The sequence below is a fragment of the Rosa chinensis genome, chromosome 2, assembly GCF_002994745.2.
Source record: "Rosa chinensis cultivar Old Blush chromosome 2, RchiOBHm-V2, whole genome shotgun sequence".
Taxonomy (NCBI): domain Eukaryota; kingdom Viridiplantae; phylum Streptophyta; class Magnoliopsida; order Rosales; family Rosaceae; genus Rosa; species Rosa chinensis.
The window spans coordinates 69644024-69666020 of record NC_037089.1 but is presented as its reverse complement, the minus strand read 5'-3'; the positions used below and the strand labels follow the sequence as shown (position 1 = coordinate 69666020).

At 38.2% G+C, this 21997-nt stretch overlaps 1 protein-coding gene and 1 long non-coding RNA gene across 3 annotated transcripts; both read left to right on the top strand.

Moving 5' to 3' along the window:
- The first annotated feature begins 1778 nt into the window (after nt 1-1778).
- On the top strand, nt 1779-3377 carry LOC112190061. Of its 2 annotated transcripts, XM_040515503.1 has the most exons (4): nt 1779-1843; nt 2236-2330; nt 2364-2760; nt 3073-3377. In XM_040515503.1, the coding sequence occupies exons 1-4, from the start codon at nt 1807-1809 to the stop codon at nt 3123-3125; spliced, it is 582 nt and encodes a 193-aa protein (XP_040371437.1). In that variant the 5' UTR covers nt 1779-1806; the 3' UTR covers nt 3126-3377. The 2 variants fall into 2 exon arrangements, with proteins under 2 accessions (XP_040371437.1, XP_024185255.2); XM_024329487.2 differs by having other exon boundaries at nt 2236-2760.
- Nucleotides 3378-8206: 4829 nt separating this feature from the next.
- Nucleotides 8207-9119, top strand: LOC121051908. The gene is made up of 2 exons (XR_005807421.1): nt 8207-8319; nt 8402-9119. It is a non-coding gene; the product is annotated as an uncharacterized LOC121051908 (long non-coding RNA).
- The last annotated feature ends 12878 nt before the right edge of the window (nt 9120-21997 follow it).

The following is a 21997-nucleotide window of genomic DNA, read 5'->3' as shown; positions in this document are numbered from 1 at the left end:
CTCTTGAATTGACCATGTCTACATCTGTTTCCATGTAAATCCAAACCCTAGCATTTGCTTTGAAGTTTGATGGTTCATTCTCCGAAAATGAGATAAGAGTATGATTTCAGTTTGGTCAATATGGATTCCCGTGAAGCTTTCTTTTCTTATATTTTACAAACCAACATGATTTTCAGCATCTGTAGTTTTTGTGTCATATTCTGTTACCACCGCCTTCAAAATTTAATCTCCATTGTTAGCCTTAATATTTATAGCTCTTTGAAGCATCCGTTTTAGCATAATATATATATCTTGGAGGTTAATCCTGGGCAGGCAGCTAAGAGATCTAATTAAGTAGAATTGCAAGAAACTATGGGGAAGAAAGTAAGCCAAACATCAGTGAAAATATCTAAGAAAGAGGAGTATAACAGTTTGATTAGACTCTTGAGGCCTAAAGTATTAGGAAGGATGCAATGTCCATTTTGCCCTTCTTGTGGGTTGAAAATCTGAAAAGTGAGCCCTCATGTTGGTGCCAATTAAGTCAGCATGTGACGTCACAAATGGATGCAATTTTGAAATTTGGACGCAACTGATGGAATTTGAAAGTGCAAGAACGATCATGATTGAAAAAAAAGATCAGAGACCAAACTGATATTTGCCCCAAATCAACAACTAAATTTGGTCATTTTCTTTTCATATATAGTAGATAACTGATTAAACAAACATATGTAAAAGTTTCACTTAAAATTTCCATATTTTTCTTCAAGGTTGCATCATTTTTCTTCATTATTTACCCAAAATCAATATATCCACGATATTTCAATTGAAATTTCCGTTTCTGAAACCATCAATATTTCCTCGAAAATCGATATTTTGGTCATTGAGTTCAAGTGAGTAGAGTTTGAGATCTCAAAAGAAAAAGAAAAAGGGTGGTTCTAATTGGACCTCCAAATTTGATATTTGGACCCCTCCTACTTATTAAACCTCCAATTCACTTTTTTGAATACTTAAAAAGCTAAGTACACCTCTTTAATTTCACCAAAACACCCTTGAACAATTAAATCTATATTTTCAACAATTTGTTGTTGTTTTTTTCCTTAATCTCTATCAATTCAACCACTAAAATTTTTGTGAGGGGAGCTGCCTACATTTTTTGTGTACTTTCAATGACGGAACCAGAAAGTGATTTTTGGAGGGGCCGAACAAGTAGACAGTTATAAAGATTTTTCTTTTAATTCGGATCGTAGTTTTTTTTTTTTTTTTCAATATTAGTTGTAGAAAAGACTTTGGTTTTCAAATAAATTAGTAATAGTTATACCAAAATATTCAATAAATATACTTGTTTAAGGAAAATCCAAATCAGATTGTTTTGAATTTACTTTTGTATTAAATGATAAGGCCATATATAGAAATTAATTATTTTAGGTAAATTATATAGTTATATAAGTAATATAAGGAAATTCTAAAAAAAGTTTAAATGTTATATTAATGTGATTGTTCAAAAGAAAATTGAATGTTATATTAATGAGGGAGGTAAGAAGAGTATTTTTTTTTTCTTTCTCTTTTTGTCCTTATTTGTCTTTTCATATGAGTTGACAAAGTCTATTAATCATTGAAAAAAGATAGAGGTCCAAATATCAAATTTGAAGGTCTAACTAGAACCACCCAAAGAAAAAAAGAAGAAAAAAAACAAGGAAAGAGAGAGAAATCTGTAGGTTTCTATATGCATCCACCAGGCCCAGACCAAAAACTGTCCAAGCCCAAGCCGAGATCCCTACCCTATTTTAGTATCGGCGAAACGTCTATATATGCATCGATGGGCATGTGATGGGTTATCTCTCGGACAGCGAGATGTCGGTACGAGGTATGTTTTTGATTTATGATTTAGGGTTTATGAGTAGATTGTGCGGCTTTGGTCTTTTGAGGAAGTAAATTGCTGTTTCTTCTTCTTCTTCTTTTTGTACGGAGAATACTTATTATCTACACAACAATATTGTAATTCTTTATTTGAAAGATGCGGGCTGATTTTTAGTTCTGTTTGAGGATTTGAGGAAAAATAATGAGACTGATTGACGGTTCTGGTTTGTTGGTTAAATTTTTTGGTTAAGAGTTAATTTGCCATGGATTACTTGTTTGTGAGCCATCAGGTTAACTAATAGCTTCTAATCTTCTATAGCTCAAAGAATTTATTTTTTATTTTTTGTCATCATCATGACCTTTCATTTGATTTTAATTTAATTGTGGAATCATAAACAGGTGGTAACACTGGTTTCTCTTCGGAAAAAATGGTCAAGTGCTGTTCTCCTAGCAAGGCAGAAGGACCAGAGGCAGCCCTAAAGGGTGAAGAAAAAAAACCAAAGGCTGCCGAAGGACCAGAGGCAGATCCAAAGGCTGCTGGTTACTATTGGTTTAAACTCAAGCTTGGAGAACCTCTTACATCTGAAGAGGAGGCAAAGGCTGCTGATTACAGTTTGGAGGACCTCCTCGATGAAGGTCTCAAATTTTGTACAATTTGTGGTCAGGAGGACCACTGGGTTTACTGTTGTGAGAAATACTATGAGGAATATAAATGTCCATACGGGACTAACTTCATTCCGCCAGGCATTAACCAACATCACAAGATGCCGTCTGATGTCTGGACTGACTCAGATCAAGAGTATTTGGATCTTTTGTGCATCGACGATTATGTCCCAGAGGGCTTTGAGTACCTGCATACAGTCAGTGAAATAAAAAACATACATAGAATTTTGATTCAGCAGCACAACGAGATCAAGGATTACGGTATGCTTTTAACCTCATTTTACTGTTTGTGATTATAGTTACCTGGAATTTGATTGGCCGTATGGCACCATTCAAACTCACCATCCAATGTATCACCATTCAAAATTTATAGGCAACATATGGAGTAATAGAAAATTTACTCTTTGTTGATGGGATCATAGATGTTACTGCATCTGCAGCGTGTTTATTTATATGTTTAATCAAAGATTCATTTTTGCTGATTTTATGACTTGATATTGTTATCTTCCTTATTAATGAATGGCACGTCCCTATAGTACTGAGTTTTTGAGTTTTGTCATCATCATAAACCAGTTAGCTCCGGAATCGATCGAGCCCGATTGTGCGGTAAGAAAGACCAATGGTGAGTTTGACGATGAAGCATGCAATGAAGGACGAGGACAAGGATGTGGATTGAAGATGGAATGGATTGCTGCTGTATGATGGATGTTTTGTTTGTTTTTTTATTGGTATGACGTAGATGATTTGGTTTTTGTTAACGTTGTGATAGCGTTGTAATATGTTGTCCTCTTTTTAGTACTTAACTAGAAAAATGATGCGCGGGGTAAAGAGTTGTAGTATTTATCGTTTATTTAATTAAGAATTTTGTAGTTTGAGTGTGGTTGGGTTGATAAAAATAATTTAGCTACGCTGAAATGAAATGAAAGAAGGGAAAAATTAAATGAAGCGACATTATTTATGAGTTACGTTGCATTGTATCTACTCGGTTCTAGGAGCTGCATTCTATATGCAATATATGTACAAATCATTAACTCATCACAAAATGGTAGATGTGATTTTAGCACAAAAGTTTGCCGCGTAGGTGGAGGCAGTCTCGCCACTTTGAGTATCCGACAACTTCATATGCTTTGTTCTTTCCATTTCACCGTTGCATTCTCTTGCTTGTAGGAAGAAAAATTATCAAGTTCTCTAATGATAGTTCTATGCTTTGAATACATTTCAATTTCTCTGCAAGATAGAGATGGTAGCTGATCAAAATTTATTTCCTCACATAAATGTCGAAATGGTAGTTGTAGATTACTATTGCTATGTAATTACGAAAGAAGAGATTAAGTTCTTATATAACTATGTCTCTATGGGTGTGTTTGACGTTGATGTTGATTGTCTGTGCCAGAAACCACGAGAACGTAAATCTTGAGAAAGGTGGAAATGAGAAACTTCGTTCCAATATTATACTATATATGAAATTACAGGTTTGCTCACCTAAGAGACAGTTTTAAGGGACTGTGAGGGACATATGTATCTCAACCACATGTATTAAATATAAAAGCATAAATTATAACACCTTAAAACTGTACATTTATTTCCGGCCGTCATATTCACTTGTCCCTCACAGTCCCTTAAAAACTGTCTTTTAGGTGAATATGTCTTAATATGAAATTATACTATATATTAAAGTTGGATTTCCGATTATTATTCTAAGCCGTTTTAGTATCGGCTCGAGCTGAGCTGGTTGGTTGAAATTACGTTTACATCCTTATTTCCTGATAATTTATAGGTCTGTCCGATTAGGATAAACGTTAGCTCTAGCCTTTCTGAAAGCACCAATCTGTAGCAACATTGTACCCCAACATCGACTCTTGCAGACTATCAAGGTTAGCTACTAAGATCAACTTTTCCAGATGATCAGTTTTAGCCCTCGATAGAGGTTGGGTTTCTGTTTCATTGGACCTAAATACAACTGTTTTTTCTTTTGGGATTTTGTTGAAACAGAAGAAAAGAAACGAAAAGAAGAAGAAGAAGAAGAGGAGGAGGGAAACGGGAAGAATTTCAGTGTTATTCAAGTCAGCACGGGTGGGTGATGTTCGGTTTCAACAGAAATCGAGTAAATTGATCATCCCAGGTCCGCTACCATGGCTTCTAATTTGTTTCATTTATTCTCTGTCAGTTGGTTCCCCAAGGCTGGTGATTGAAGCAGAGCATATATATGCTTCGTATTTGGACAGTCCTTTCCTGATTGCTCCAAGCAGCTGATTATCATTTGCTCTAATTATATTCGGTCTATGATGTAAAAGATTGCAATTACTTCTTCCCAGCTGTGGCATCTCTGTTAATTCAGTGATTCATTTGCATTTATCTCAAAACCCACGTCCCTATTCATCAAAATCGTTACTAGGTTATGAAAATAATCGGCCAAAATAAAAACATAAAGGTGGTTCTTTTATAGTTTCATACCTTATAAATTGATGTGGAATGTCCCCAGAAAATGTTCTCTCTGTGTCAGAAAGGGTACACTTTGAAAGCTGAGACCGTCCAGACTTGGTTATTAAGCTTTCCAAAGACTATAGACTTAATGAATTTTGGGAGTAGGCTGGAATGAACCAAAACATTCTTGCACCAAAGTGGGCCCAATGACGCGGCCTCTTCTCCTCCACACAAAGTGCAGATATTTTGTTGACTGTTAACCTTGTGTTAAATGTAAATCTCGTGCCGTCATGGTAAAATGATGGGGAGTTTCTGGTATTTTGGCATCTGGGATGAAGCTAAAGAGAGGATAAGGCCAGTCTTGGTCTCTTGGATCGACAAATATCTGGTCTGGTAGCTTCTTCACCAAAAACATGAAGAAGCAAGGACCTGGATAATCCCAGAGCTTCGCCACATCAACTAGGCCATACGGCATTCATGGCCCTGCTTTGATATTATAATCTGGGTTCTACGTTGAAGTTTAGATGTATTCGAAAAAACTTGAATCAGTTGAATGTCACTCATTCATTTGAGAAAGGTATCTCTGCACTAGTCTGTTATTTCAGGTCAATTGTTTTCCAGCATTCATTTGAGAAGGGTATCAATGCACTAGTCTGTTATTTCAGGTCAATTGTTTTCCAGTTTTCGGGTCAGAAATCATGAGCATCAACCACTTGGTGGAAAAGAGAATGATAATAGAATGGTATAATAATGAATCATAAGAAATAAACAAGAATCTAGAACCAAAAAGAAAAAGAAAAAGAAAAGACTCAGCAACACAAGATTTGTCGCTGGCCTATTAGGACTGCCATTGCTAATCATGGCACCGCCACAACTATTTGCCTCGTTGAATAACAATCTGATTGTATGACATTGTGATTGACGACAGCACAGCCTGGCCGATCTACTTCACTGGCAACAACTCGGGTTGGAAATTCGCCTTGTTTTGATACATATATCTGACCCTTTCTTCTTATTCTTATGGTGGCTCTGCTTTGTTTCCAGCTTTATGGTTTCTGAAGATTTCAACGAGCCAGAGACTTACCTAGTCTTCCAACCTTATCTCCTCGATGCACATGCCTTTCTCCTTCTCCCTTAAAAGCCCATGTGGTAACTTAATCAATCACACTTTCATCTTCCCTGTCGTATGCGAGTTGACCGGGACAATTTCACGGTTGACCGCACGGCGTCTCTTGGTCTACAAAAGTTTTGGTTCATTCCAGACAATTCCTGAATTTTGAGAATCATGGGATGATGATAATAGGTTTTGAGGCTTTTGATTATTTTCCTTGCTAACTTATAATAGAGCAAAGAATAAAGTAATCTCAAAGGTTTTGGTTTTTCCTGTTCAAGAACCAAGCCAAGTAATCAGGCTCTTCCTCTTTCTCTAAGTACCTATCTGCATTTTTTGTTTTGGACAAAGCGTAATTGATTGATAATCACAGTTGAATATATCAGGTTTGATCAGAAAATTTAAATCTTTCAAAATCAATAGCTATTATTGATGCAGAACAGATGCCAGTCCAATTTGAAGGACAATTGGATCGTGCTAAAGGAGGAAAACGAAAAGTGACTAGTAGACGTGAAATGGGCTTCCGGAGTCCGATGGGGACGCACCTTACCTTTCCGGAAAGGGAATCGCACCAGAAACAAGACTCATTACTTTGCCATGAGCTGTAGTATTTTTCGGGCTTTCGAGGTCGTTTAGGGCCTCAAAACTGCATTTTTCTATTTTATCCGTTTTTGGTTTTCCTAGTTATTTTTGGGTTGTTTTCGTTTTTATCCATGGGCTTTAGGGTTTCGATGTTAGTCGCCCTAGGGTATTTTTCTCTTATTTATGCAGCCGCAAGCGGCTGCAGAACGCATCTTTCATCTTTTAATCAATAAAATAGAGATTTTCTCTTTTATCTCTGGTGGACTCTAGAATCTTTTGCTTAGGTTTATTGCTGGTAAACCTAGTTATCAATCCGACTGCGTCAATTATGTTCTGTTAACAGAGCTTTGCTTATGAGTTGGATGCAAAACCCAGTACCTTAATGCTATTATTTTTATGGGCACACAAATTTGGATGCCAATGGGTGTTGGAAACATTAGTGAATAGTGTTAGTGTTTTATATTCCTCCATGTTTTTCTTTGTTGATATGCGGAAGCAAGATAGTTTTTTCTTTACTGATTGTTTTATGTAACAACATCAATTTACATCGTATTTTTGTCAGTTACAACTTGATTGGTTGTTATAAATTGCAGACCACGATCCAGGTGCAATTTTCCTTTCCATTATAGTTAATCAATTCTCAACTTTTAGTATTACATTTTGATATTTTACATTTAACCTAGAATGACAAAAACCATGTAGGTATTCAAGCTTTGTTGCCTATATTTGTTATTTTTGTTGTCAAAGTGGGTTTATTTGGCTTTGTATATTGAAGCTTACTTGACATAGGTTTCTGCCTTTTTATAGTTCGAGATCTAGAATTGTGGGTTTTATACCTTGGTTTTGGATAAGGAATGTCGAAGTACAAAGAGGTAAAGAAGATGAGTTTTTTTCTTTTGAATCATTGAGATAGATGATATTGTTCATGTTGTTGAGGTGGTTAAGTGGTACATATGAAATCTACCTGCTCTAGAAGCACAACAATACTGCGAAAATTAAAATCAATCATCAAAAATTTGACCACAATTGATTTTGATTTTGATTTTGATTGAGATTGAGATTTTGTTGATTTCGATAGGTCGTTAAAAGGGTTTCCATATTTTTATTTTTTGCAGGCAATGGAAGAGATGAGTTTTGCAGGCAATGGAAGTCTCTCTTTATATATAAACACGAAACCCAAACCAACAACCAAGGCCTCTCCATTTCCAGTGTAATCACAGGAGTATGGCATTTCCAGCTTGTAAGGCTTTTGAGGCTGCTGCGGTGACATGCTATGATATATAGTTACTTTTCCATTTGCCCATTTGTTGATAACATCCCATGTATTTCAAATAATTATCGTCTTACAATTTCGCTTCAATTCACTGCCCCTATCTTATCTTCCATTCATTTCAGCACAGTATAGTTATTTTTGTTAACCAAACTACACTCAAACTACATAAATCTTTTCTAGTTATACTTTATAGCAGGGATTCCTGCTACTATTACTAAGCCGTGTGGTGCATTGGCTCGAGCCGAGCCCGTTGGTGTAAATTACACTTTTGTCCTTATTTTCTGATAATTTACAGCTTTGCCTGACAAGCCTGGGTGGATGAGCATGATCGACCCTCTTGCTCTTTCTGGAAGTCTCTACCTGCACCGACATCTTACTCTTCCAGACTATCAAGGTCAGCCACTAAGATCAACACCGATATAATTATACGGTAAGGAACTAAATTATAATATGAACTATCACAGGAAGAATTTTGTATGAATTGTTCATTAAATTAACGCTTTTCAATTCAGTTTTCAGACTATCAACTGACTGCTCAAGAAAGAGAAGAAGGAGTTTAACGGTTTGATTAGACTCTTGAGGCCTAAAGTCTACATCACTGACTGCTCAAGCTTCAAGACCCTTGTGCAAGACCTCATCGGCAATGGAAGCTCTAATATCTCAATCGCTACTTCCTGATCACACCTCAGTAACGGGGTACCAGTTGTAGATGTTCATGAGGAGTATCAAGAAGAGCCTGAACGGAGTACTAGTGTCAGTAGTGTGGATGTCTCAACTGATGCATCATTTGATTCTTCTGAGCTGTGGAACCAAGAAATGTTTATAAATGACCAAGAATTAAACCAACCGTGTTACCAGATGTATTCAGACGATACTATAACAACAAATATATTTGAAGGTTCATCACCTTCTGCAGCGGACCAAATGGTGGATATGTTGCCAATTCAAGATCTTGAGTCACTTTTGGGGACTGAGCCTTTTGATCCCTTCGACGTTAATGGTTATGGTCAGATAAGAGGTCAGCATATTTTACTATGAGCTGTCAGGGCTACTATGATCAGATTGTTTGTTCTTCGAGTATTCATTCTGTAGACTAATATTCTTCCCCTCTTCACACTTCAGTACATTTACATATATGTACATAGCAATAGAACTATTTACTCAACTTGTGTTAATTAATACTTTGTATAGAGAGAGCCCATTTTTGCTTTTGCAAATTACTGTATATAATTTGTTCAGTCTAGCTATACTTTATCCCATCCATGTTCAGTTCCAGATACTTGTACGTTAATCAGTATGAATGCTACTTTTGAAGATTCAATGGGGAAAATCATATGGTATAGTTAGGTTTGGTGAACTTTGATTGCATGGTTTGTTCATATCATAAAAGATCAAAAAGGTAAAGTTCTATGTGCATTTGCACAAGGCTATAGGAGAATCCAGCTTAATTTATATTCCTTCTCATATTTCTAAATTCCAAGTATACAGAAGCCTCAAGCTTGGCTTCATGTCATTGATAGAGTGCTAGTTGGGGAAGAATACAATACCAATTCCTAGTATTGTGACAAGAAAAGTTTTTAGGCATAAGTAACAGAAAAGTCCCAATACTTAATTCTTGCTGTCTTGCAGTACCGTAAAAAGTTACATGTGTTGTAGGAGAATAGAATTGTGTTTATTATTGATAATAGGAGCCCTTTATATAGGGAGTTTACAGAGTACACAAAAGGTAACAGAATCGGAATACAATTAGTATACCTAAGATACTTTCCTATTACAACTCTAAACCCTAGTTTGTAGAGGCACACATTATGTCGATATCCTTCAACACTCCCCCTTGTGCCGCTCAAACTTGGTGATGACGCTTTAATTGTTGCCTCGTTAAAAACCTTGCCAGGTAACAAAAACCCTGTGGGACAAAAATAACCCTGGTCGAAGGACAAAAAGAGCACAACACGTCCTTCACTCTTCGAGATCGAACATGTAGACATCATGCCTCCCCCTGATGTCAATATCTCCCCCTGATTGCTACAATCATGGGAGTTCGGATAACTTTCTCAATCCGATGCTCTTCACATGTTTCTCGAAGGTGGATTTTGGTAACGACTTAGTAAATAAGTCCGCTACATTATCCTCTGATCGGATTTGGTTCACTTCAGTATTTAGAAGTGCATGTTGTCATTTTGATGGAGGGGAGGAGGAGCACGGAAGGTGGCATTTTGCCTTGTGGGGTCCGATCCCACACTTCCGTCATCTCTTTTCTCTGTAGGGGTAGAACAAGCCCATATCAATCGCACCTCTCAAATATCGAAAGATTGTCTCTATACCAATCTAATGGTGTTGCGTTGGCGCAGGGCTATATCTAGCCAACAAGTTCATAATAAAAATTGAGGTGTCCGGTCTTGTATTGTGATAAGTACAATAATGCGCCTATTGTACATAAGTAAGCACTTTCGCTATTAACACGTCTTCGTCATCATCCCTGTGACGAAACGGATCCCCTTTAGGGCTAAGACTACGGACGACCATGGGAGTGCATTTTTGACTTTATCAAAAATGTCTATTGACACGGTATACAAGTTCTGAATCTAGACAAAACCGTGTTCTCCCAAGGTCCTTCCTCTCAAACTTGGATTTCAGGTGTTCAGCGGTTTCCCTTAACTCTCAAGGGTTCCAATTATAAACCGTGACAATTGCAAATCCGGAACTTGTCGTGGAAACGCGTGGGCATAGTTCATCATATCCCTTCCCAATCAAGTAGTCATTTTAGTGAGTATTTCAAAATCGTTGCAAATACGCTCCGTGGTCTAGAGCCACTTGACTTGGGTAAATAAAGTCCACAAGAACCTTAATTATATTCCGTATCTAGATCCCCATAGAGATACGTAGTGACCACATTCGTAAGCTGCATGTTCAGTTATTTGGAAACTACCAAACTGATAAGGTAGTGGAGTGCAATGACATCCATTACGAGAGAATATGTCTTCTCGTAGTCGATTCCAGGGCGTTGTGAGAAACCTTGCGCCATAAGGCGAGATTGCCATCACTTTTTCTCATCACGCTATCTAACGAAGACCTATTAATGTCAATAGGTTTTATGTTAGGAGGTGTTGGCATCTCAGGCCCGAATCCTTCCTCTTCGTTAGTGAATCCAATTCAACCTGGATCGCATCTTTCCATTTAGGCCAAGTTTCTCTACGTTGGCATTCTTCAACGGAGTAAGGTTCGATGTCATTGGTCTCAATAATTCCACGTCCTCATGTACACTAGTGTAGTTCGTAGAGATCTCTATATTCTTAGGAATTGGTTCCAACATTGAGGCGTCCTCCAACGATGTCTCTTGGACATAACCACAATCCAAAATATTCTCATGAGACGGATTATGAGTATCAATGATCAATGGATCAAGTTGTGCCAAACTCGCTCTCTTCTTAGGGCGAGAATCCATCGAACCTATGGGTCTCCTACTCTCTCTAGCGGAACCCATGGCCTATGACGCCATTATGCCACTTTTGTGGCGTCACCATACTACCATCCATGGTAGTGGTGCAGTACCCATCTTCTCTGGGTGGCACCATGTCCTCTTGTGGGGACATCAATCCTTGCAGGCATGTTTGCAGCAGGTATATGTGATCTCGTCACTTTTAGGGGATCAAGATGAGACATAGTGGGGACAGACCACGACAATTCCTGTCGTTCCTGTTGAACATTGACGTTCTAATCTCCCCCTAACGACGGGAAGATTGTCTCATCAAAGTGACAATTCGCAAATCCAGCGAAATAGAGATCCCCTGTCAAGGGTTCTACATAGCGGACTTATAGTTGGAGACTCATGTCCAACAAATATATATATGCATTCGTTGCAATGACTCATGTTGATGCGCTGTGGCGACGCAATTGGCACATGAACCGCACACTCAAATATGCATAAATACGAGATATTAAACTCGAACCCAGTCACTAGCTGTAACGCAAATAAAAGTTGAGTGGCGGCTATGAGTCGTAGACGAATTAGCATAGCTGCATGCGTTATTGCATAACCCAAGCGGAAATATTGGTGTGCATTACCAATGTCCGGGCTACCATTGTAGTCGTTTAATGGTGGCTTTTCCTCGAGACCAATTGGGTGTGTACATGGGAATATGATACTTGATATCAATACCCAATGATATGCAATAGTCATCAAAAACTGTCGATGTAAACTCTCTAGCATTATCAAGTCAAATTAACTGAATGGGATGATCTGGGTAGTGAGCCCGTAGCCATATGTTATGTGCTAGGAGTGTAGTATAAGCAGCATTACGAGTGGATAATGGCACAACACGTGACCAGCGTGTTTGCGTATCAACCAACACCATAAAACATCTATATGGTCCGCAAGTTGGTTGATCAAATCCATAGAATTCCCTTAGATTCTTTGTGAGAATGGAATTATTTCCTCAATCTCCTTTGCATAGGATGGTCTCAATCCTAAGTAACAGGCTTTATAGAACGAAACATGGGCTTTATAATCAACCAATAAAGGTTTTGGTGAAGCCATAGTGTCACAATAGACTTGAGAAGTAGAGAGAGGAGTTAATGGCGTCAATGCCATGTATTTGCCGCAGGGGGTAGGCGGCACTGGCCATGTATGGGCTGTCTTTGCACAATCATGGCGCCATGAGGCACATGTGTAGCTCCTCGAACCAATTCTTGGTTCTTACTTTTCTTCGTTCTGAAAGTGGATGTCTGTGTAAGTCTTTAATACACGGATCATCATGTCAAAGCCTATATGTGCCAAAAATCCCATATAGTTGGATTCAATAACTCAAATAGTGGTTGCATACAACCTACTAGAGCGACACATAAGTTTCTCTACTACTCGTTTATGTTCGTAGTCATTAGAGGTGATGCAAAGGAACTTTGTCCATTCTCATAATGTGTTTCCACATGAAAACCATTGGCTCTATAAAGTTCGAATTAAGGTATGCCCAAGACATTAAGTAAAAAATTGACACTTTATTAATAGCCAATGATCACATCAAAGTTTCCAAAGTCTAATCCAAAATAAAATCAAAGTAAGACACATTGTAGTCACTCTATACGTTTGGTAACTCCAATCAAATATGACCAGGAAAGTAGAGAGAGATGTTGGTGGAGCGAGGCTCTCTTAAGTACCAAGAATCTCAATGACTTTCCTAGACATCACATTTTATTGGGTCTGCCACATAAGAAAGAGTTAATACAATTGTCATTTATTGACTAAAGCAAATTGCCATTACAAAAGTTTTTGGAAAAATAAAAGGACTAATCTAATCAAAGTCTGTTGCATCTATGTGCACTTCATCTTCAGCTTTGAAGTCCTCTATGGTGAGATTGACATCTCCACCATCTTCTTCTTCTTCTGCAAGGTACACTTCTTGCTCTCTCAGGTCCCTATATGCCCTGTATCTTGCAGCTAGTTCCTCGCTTGCCTTGCATTACTTGAACCAATGCTCACTTGATCCACATTGATGACACTCATCATTGCGGTTGCCTCCCTTTAATTGAGGTGCACGTTGTGCACGTTGCGGGCGTTCCCTAGGAGGGTTGGTGCCACCACCACGACCCATTGAGCCACCATTACGGCTAGGGATACCACGACCCCCTCTCCCACGTGTGGCATTACCACCACGTGTATCCGCACCAAACTTGCGGTTTCCTTCCTGGTTAGGGCGGTTATATGGGCCCATACGTCCCTCTTGTCCCCCATTCTTAGGGTACCGCTCCTTGCGCCCTCCTTTGGGTGCATTATAATTCGCCTCATGAACGCTCTTAGTTCCAATGGGCCTTGAATTATAATTCCTCACGAGTATGTTATCATGTTTCTCAGCTACAGATATAATATTGATAAGCTGATGAAACCTCGTGATCCGTCTAGCATTGACTTCAGTACGGTATTGCTTTGATACCACAATGGCTGAAACGGGGAAGGTGGAGAGAGTTTTCTCAATTAGCTCTTGCTCTGTGACAGGTTGTCCACAAAACCTCAACATGGACTGTATGCGAAGAACTTCTGAATTATATTCAGCAACAGACTTGAAGTCAACAAAGCGCAGATTGTTCCATTGAACCTTCAAGTCAGGGAGGAGGGAATCTTGGACATTGCCAAAGCGCTCTTCTAGCGCTACCCATAGCTCTCTTGCATCCTTGATCGACATATACTCCAATCTGAGTGCCTTGTCCATATGGCGTCGCATCAAGATAACTGCTTGAGCATGCTTTGTAGATGTTCGGTTGAACATAAGATCCGGGTTAGGTGCCTGGATTATGGGTAAAATTCCCTTTGAAGTGAGATGGTTCTCAACATCGGTTACCCAACTATGGTAATCCGAGCCTGTTGAGTCAAGCATGGGAAAGTCGAGTCTAGGTTCATTCGACATCCTGAAAATAAGAAGAGAAAATATATTAGTTTCGGAGTTAAACTTCCACGAAAACTAAAATAATAAGATTTCCGAACTATGCTACCAAGAAATCAATTTCCAAGAATCTCTTTTGGATTAGACCAAACAATAATGTTTTAATATGGTCACAATTTGATGCTTACGGACGCTCTTAGTCCAAGCATTGTGAACGCTCTTAGTTCACACGAACACTCTTAATTCGTTTAATTATGAACACTCTTGGTTCGTTTAATTATGAACACTCTTAGTTCGTTAAGCGTGAATCCCCACAATTCCGCTTTGTTAAATATCAAAATCATTTGGCAACATATATTCCAATATTTGCAGAAAATAAAAGGAATTTAAATACAAGAAAGCAACAACCTTAATTATAAAAACTTATGTGATTTTGCTTGAGGACACGCGCGTGTTGGAGCAGGCGTGTTTTTTTTTTTTTTTTTTTTTTTTTTTTTATTTTCTGGGCTTTCCTCCTTTTTTTTTTCTCTGGCCGGCCGGGTCCCCTCTCTTTCCCTTTTTTTCTTTTTTTTCTTTTCCCTTTTTTTTCCTGCCTGGTCCCTTCTCCTTTTCTTTTTTTCTTTCTTTCTCTTTTTTTTTTTTCGACCTGGTCCCTTCTCTTTTTTCTTTCGGTCTTCCTCCCCTTTCTTTTTTGCGACTATTTCTTCCTCTGGTTCGTCTGCAGTTCGCCGGTGTGCAGGGGCTGGTGCGCGGGCTATGCTGCTGCAGGTCGGAGGCAGGCTGATCGGAGGCTTGGGCTGCTGCAGGGACGCAAAGGCAGGTGGGCTGGTGCGTGGGGGACAGAGGTGTTGGCGTCGCCGGCCGGGCTGGGCTGTTGCAGGCAGGTCGAGCTCGGGTCGAATGCTGCAGGCTTGCGGCTTGCGGCTTCTGCTGCTGCTCGGCCTCTTTTTTTTTTTTTTTTTGGGTTGGCGGCAGTGAAGAAGTTCTAGGGTTTTTTTCTTCTTAAGATAGGGTTAGAACTCGTGCTGATAACGTGTTGTAGGAGAATAAAATTGTGTTTATTATTGATAATAGGAGCCCTTTATATAGGGAGTTTACAGAGTACACAAAAGGTAACAGAATCGGAATACAATTAGTATACCTAAGGTACTTTCCTATTACAACTCTAAACCCTAGTTTATAGAGGCACACATTATGTCGATATCCTTCAACAACATGAGCATATTGTTAACTACAATTTTGGATTCCATTCTATACAATATGACTATACCTACAACTTCCATTCACATGTAGAGAAATGTAGCCTAGCGATCTTATAATCACGACGATGCATTCACAATTATAATGATTGACTTCACTTTTACGAAAACAATTGCTGGTGCTTTCACCAAAACAAGCATGCATTGCACCTTGATGATAGAATTCCTTATGTTTTACCGAGTACTATGAACTTGAATGATCTCTCATTAAATGTTAAAAGATTTGGAAATGTACAACAGAGTGAGAGTGCGGTGCACACTTGATTTGGTTTTTGAGTTAACTAATCGGACATGAGAGTGATCTTTTCGATCAATCAGCACATTTGAAATTTTGCGACTTCTAGTTGCTATTATGCACACATTTCTCTGCATAATCATAACTCATCTGCACGTCGATATTTGTTTGGTTATCACTGCTTCTCACATGAACACAACATTTGAAGAAGTGGCAAGTACGAGTTTGATCAATACAAAAAGCGATAATTCTCAAACAATTCTTATTGAAATTTTCAATAACAATAAATAACAATCTTAATAGACATCGAATGAACAACAACAAAACATAAGAAGTTACATGATGAAACTCCAGCAAATGGAGCGGTACATTATTACTAAACACAAATCAAATTCAAACCATGGTACATGGAAGGTAGAAGGTTACTCAATAGTCAAGACATGGAAGGGGAGAAATGTAACTTTTGACTACTAATTACCTGATGGTGACCAAGGCTGTTTTACTAGTCTCATAATCAAATATAGGCTCCAGCGTCAGCGTCAGTACTCCAGACAATGTCTTCATCACATTTAGGCTGCGGCCCTGTTACCATTTCATGACATTGGATTTTCTCCAGGTATCGCAGATGAGGAAACTCTTCCTTCAACTATTTAAATTCTATTTTCAATTTCCTCAAGTACTTGAGACGCAAGATTTCAACTGTCCACTTGTCAGTCTCTGCATGATCCAAGCTATCAAGCTCCCCTGGACCCCACCCCTTATATCGAGCTGCTTTAAATTCTTGAGCTGGAACGGGTTCAACCATTCTGGTACATGTGCTTGTTGGCCGGCGCGGTTATCCCGACTCTTTCCACACTCTTGGATAAGCTCGATTTGCTTTCATCCTCATTTTAGGTCTTGGCGTGCGCGGCTGTCCAGGCTTTTCTCACATACTTGGACAACCTTTGAAGGAATTCCTCTGGAGTTTCTGAGGTCGACATGGACCATTCAATGAATGATGATCGAGGCAGAGCAAAGTGCTGATAGAGAAAGAGCAAGTAATGAAGCAAAGAAAAAGTAAAAGATAAAGATACAAGTAGCTGTAGAAGATCCCTTGCTTCATTAATTACTTGCTCCTTCTTTCCGTTCAGTGTAAGATTGATCACACTGCATATGAGCAGAATGAACTAGATATTATATATTGTATATACGGTAGCTTAATGTAAACAAATTATTTTGATTATAAAGTACAACTGCAGTCACTTACATATATATATATATATATATATATATATATATGTAGACTTAATTTAGTAATCGAATTAAGATAATGTGTAAGTATATCTGTTTTGAATTCAAAATTCAAAAGGTATGATCATTTGGACAAATCTGATTAAGACAAACAGTTACTTTGACAGTTCCTTGATGGAATGAACTGTCATGTAATTGCTGCTGTCACAACAGCTTATGTATGTGAAGATTTCGTTTTTGATCCCTGCTAGAACACAAAAACTCATTCTCATCTGGTTTTGTCCCATCAAGCAAAAGGAGAAATACAGTGTGCATCTAGGAGAAGATCGAAGGGATTGCAACAGCAATCAACCAAGTCAGTTATCATTCGTATCTGTTTATTTACATTTGATCTAAACCTGTGCTAGTTTATTGAGTTTTCATGTTTAATTATAGTTGTAATCTTCCATTCAGGTGATCTTGTCTTGCGGTGAAATCCTAAACAAGCATAACCAACAAAGCAAAAGCACTATCAACTATTTCTTCTTTATTCATTCTGTCCATAAAGTTGATCCTTGAATCCAGCACGCCAAAAAAAAAAAAAAAAGGAAAAGAGGAAACAAACAAAGAAAAGAAAAGAACTGATCTCTGCCAGCCAGTCATCATATTTGCAGTTTGAAGGAATGGCAGCGGACGCTTCAGGGTTTCTCTTCTTCAAGTTCATTGAGGAGCAAGAGCATTCTCAATAATGCAGAAGCATTCCTTCTTCTTACTTGGATGAGTGCTCTACCCTAGTCCAAGTGTCCAACAGATAAAAACAACAAAGCCAGACATGGACGACCGGATGATCCAAGTTCTTGACAGAACTATGTCATTGTTGTAGAGCTCAACGACGCATTGGCAGAGTACCGTGTCTATGTAGACACTACCAGTGCGACCATGTGCAACCCCTTGAGGAGTTATTTCGTGAGTCGAAAGATGAAGAAGCGGATGGCCCACATCAAATATGGGTTTGCAGAATTGGTGAAGATACAGGTAGAAGAAGGAGACGATCTAGATGATGACAATGAGACGGTTCTGAAGGACGTTCTCTTTGGTGAGTCGAGAGTCGTATCGGATTGGATCAGGAGGCAGAGTCGATTGAGCGCTTGCTCTTTGGTGAGTCCAGAACTGGATTTAGGTGTGTTGGAGTCGTCGGCATTGCTGGTGTGGGCAAGACGGCACTTGTGGACAAGGTTTTGAATAATACTAGTCCTCTGTTTTCTCCAATCATTTGCATAGGCTTCTTCTGTATGAAGAAACAAATATAAAAAAAGAGGACGCAGATCTTATTGGTTTCAGGATTTTGACGTTCATTCTTGACAAGTTGGGCCCTGATGACAAAGCCAACCAGACGCTGAGTTTCCTCTTGCAAAAAATGAAGCAGCTTTTGTTGGGTAAACGTTATCTGATTGTGTTGGATGGTGTTTGGCATAAGAATGCCTTCTATTGCTCTTTAGGGAATACAATGTCAACGGCATGGATCGCCTATCGGATGGCTTGCCTTGGGATAGTGGCGGTGCTGTGATCGTCACTAGTAGGAGGCTGGAAGTGGCTCAACAAATGGTGGGCGCAGATAACTTGATTATTCCTGTCAAGCCTATGGACAAACAAAACTGCTGGTGTATATTAATGGATGCTATACTGCGTGATGATCATCAGGGTGTCTATAATTATACTAATGATATTAAAGACAATAATCATGATTTTGATCCTAGTAGAGAGGAAAAGTTTAGCGAACAAGCTCCTGCAAAAGCTTTGAATAGGATCAAGGATCAAATTGAGGAGGAATTTCAGGGTCTACCATTTGCTGCTAAGGTACTCGCAACCGCCTTTCCTGGACACATTCGTACAAGAGATGCAGGAAGGTTCCCAATAGAGTTTGAGTTTGCTTAATCTTGTTTGTTTTGTTTGATGAGTTCACCTTGAATTTACAACCCAGTGGTGTTTTTAAATCTTTCATCTTTGACATATAATGTGACTGCAATTCTGCAGACATTCTCATTAGTGTCCAATACCTGGTCGATCATGAATAATATTATATATTGATAAATGGGGAATTTGATTCTACACCCAAATTCACACACCTCTTTTAGAATAAACTCATCCATAAGAGTGTTTTAATATACACCAAACCAATTAATTAGGTTTATTCAAAATAAAAAAAAACCAATTAAATATGATAAATATTAAAACATAATGTTGTTAAGAATTATTAAAGCTGCCACTATTAAATTCCCCATTCACCCATTAAATAGGATTAATAGTCAAAATCATCTAGCAAATATTATGGAGTTTGATTGACGTTATTGTAATTGGTATTACTTTCACTTTAGGTTTTTATCAGTACTTAATTTTAGGTGTTTACATTAATCTCATTATTATCATATAATGATGAATTTTTGGTATGTTTCTTCCTATATATATAAGCTAGTGAATTCATTCGTCATTTTTTTCTTTGGGTGGAGACATTTCACAAAGTTGCATATGATTTCAAACGACTTATTCATGAGGTTTATTTCATCATTTTATTATGGGTTAGCGACTTTCCTTCAAATAGGTACATATATCATATTCGTAATTCAATTTACTTATTCATCAGATTTATTTAGTATAATATCTTTGTTAATATCTTGATTTTGTGTAAAGCTTGAATTGGATGGATTTTTAGTAATTAGAAATTTCAATTTATAAATATGGTACAAAACTTAGTTTCATTCCTTCAAAATAGAATCGTTGTTTCTAATTACCTGATACTTAGATTGCTTTAATATGTAATGCCTATGATTTAGATGTTTGTTTTTGTAGTTTTAAATTATTTGTGTGACTCTAAATCCAAATAGAGTTTTACATTTGAAATAGATCCATGAAGGTCATTTGCAATTGTATAAGGAATCACAACATGCAGGGCACTAGTAGTTGAGAGATTTTTGAAGACTACATTGCAAAGTGGTAGTCGAGATGATGGATGAAGTGTTATAATGTTCTTTATATTAGGTTCGATAAATTTTTAGGTTTATTCATTCAAAAAGAATGTGTATTTAAATTACCTTGATATTAGAAATAAACTTCTTAATATTGTAAAGTTCATTTTCAATTGTAAAACAATGAATGATAATAATGAGTTTGCTAAATTATAGTGCAAAAACATTCAAAATTAATGTGCCAAAATTAAGGGATAATTATATATTAATCAAACTCTACAGTTACACATAACTATCATGTGGTCCTTGACCACCCCATAGAATCAGGCACCTATGTGGAGAAAAATGTAGGGGCGGAAAAAAAAAATCTTAAAGCAATCAATCTACATCAAATACATTTTACATGAGCTAATTACATTAACTCGATCATTTTAGAAAATTAATGAATATGGAATGATTTTATAACTACACCTATTAGAACAGATAAGCAAAATAACATACCTTAATGAAAGGTTTTTTTTTTTTTTTTTGAGTAGAAGGAGGTCAACCATTTTATTCAATAAGAAAAAGCAATATTACATAGTGACCCACCCCTGTGGGGCCGTCAGAAAGAGACATCGCTAAACGCAATACCACTCCACCTATTGAGTGAAGCTCAGGGGGAGTAAACTAATAAAATACTGACAATAAAATATTTCCACAGCATCTATCAGTAGACTCGCTGACAACCTCAGACCAATAATCCTTGCAGTTCCTCGCGGGTATTGATCCCAATAAAAATAAAAAGTTAGGCATCGAGACGAAAATCGACCTGGATCCCAAATTTTTATAAAAAATCCACCAGGATCCCAAATCCGGATCCAAAACAAAATAAGCCCACAAGCTGCAGCCTTAGTCAACCCATTAGGGCCCAAGTCCAAGTCAGAAAAATAGGCCAAAGCCCCAACCCAAATAGGGTTTGCCCTGCCAGCCAAAGCTGTAATCCTGCAGCCGCCGCACCAAATTGTCACCAGGCCTCCGGTCTCCCTGCACCACGGAACCAGAGATCTCCTGACCCCCTTACCACCAGACGACCCACATAGAAAAAGGACGCCGACATCCACCGTACCTTCAACCTGTCGGCAACGAGGGTGTGAATCAATCAATCCATCCAAGCCAGCGTTGACGACTCGGAAGTCGGACCACCCAAACAGCAGATCCATTTGTCGCCAGACAACCAAGGGACGCCGAGTATCTAGAAAACGTCCTCGATGGTGGTACTGCCATCCATATAGAGAAGACCCGAAAAGAGATTGACCCGACCCGATCGCAAAATACGATCTCCTCCTCCATAATTGAAACGGAACTGCCTCTACCTCGAGCAACGTGCCTGGACCTTTGAGCCTCGCGCTCCTAAACCTAAGCGAGCCACCACCATCAAGAGGTAGAAATTTCGGTAGGACACAGGGCATCACGCCTACCAGCCACGATGGCAGAGAAGGAATCTGCGACATAGAAGACACGGTGGTAGCCGGTCTTGATTTAGGAGCCCCCAAAGAAGACGCCGTAAATGCACTCCATACAGGACGGAGAGAGGTGCAGAGAAGCCAAGCCCGAGGGTGACGCTCTCCCAACCCTAGCAGAGCTCTGCTAGGTCAAGACATGGAAAGAATGGATCACGTCTGGTATTTGGCGTTAAAGTAGCTCATGTATCATTCATTGATTAACTACTGAAACAAAGATAAGATACAAAACAATGAGACAGAAATGATCATATCATCATCCTCATGTGGACGGACTTGCGTCAAATGGCGGTGGCAAGCAAAGAAAATTGGTATGTTAGTTGTATGATACTCATTTTTAGCTTTAATGAGAGGATGTTTAATCATGTCAAGAAAGAGAAATATTTATATAATAGGAATATAACAGAATCTGATGATACACAACCATATTTATTAAAAAATAGCAAATATATAGATCACATCGGAAAGAAAGAAATATAGGATAATTAAGGCAATTAATCTTTTTAAATAAGAGAAAAATCAAGGATTAAATTGATTGTATTAAATTCTAAATATTTAAATTCAAA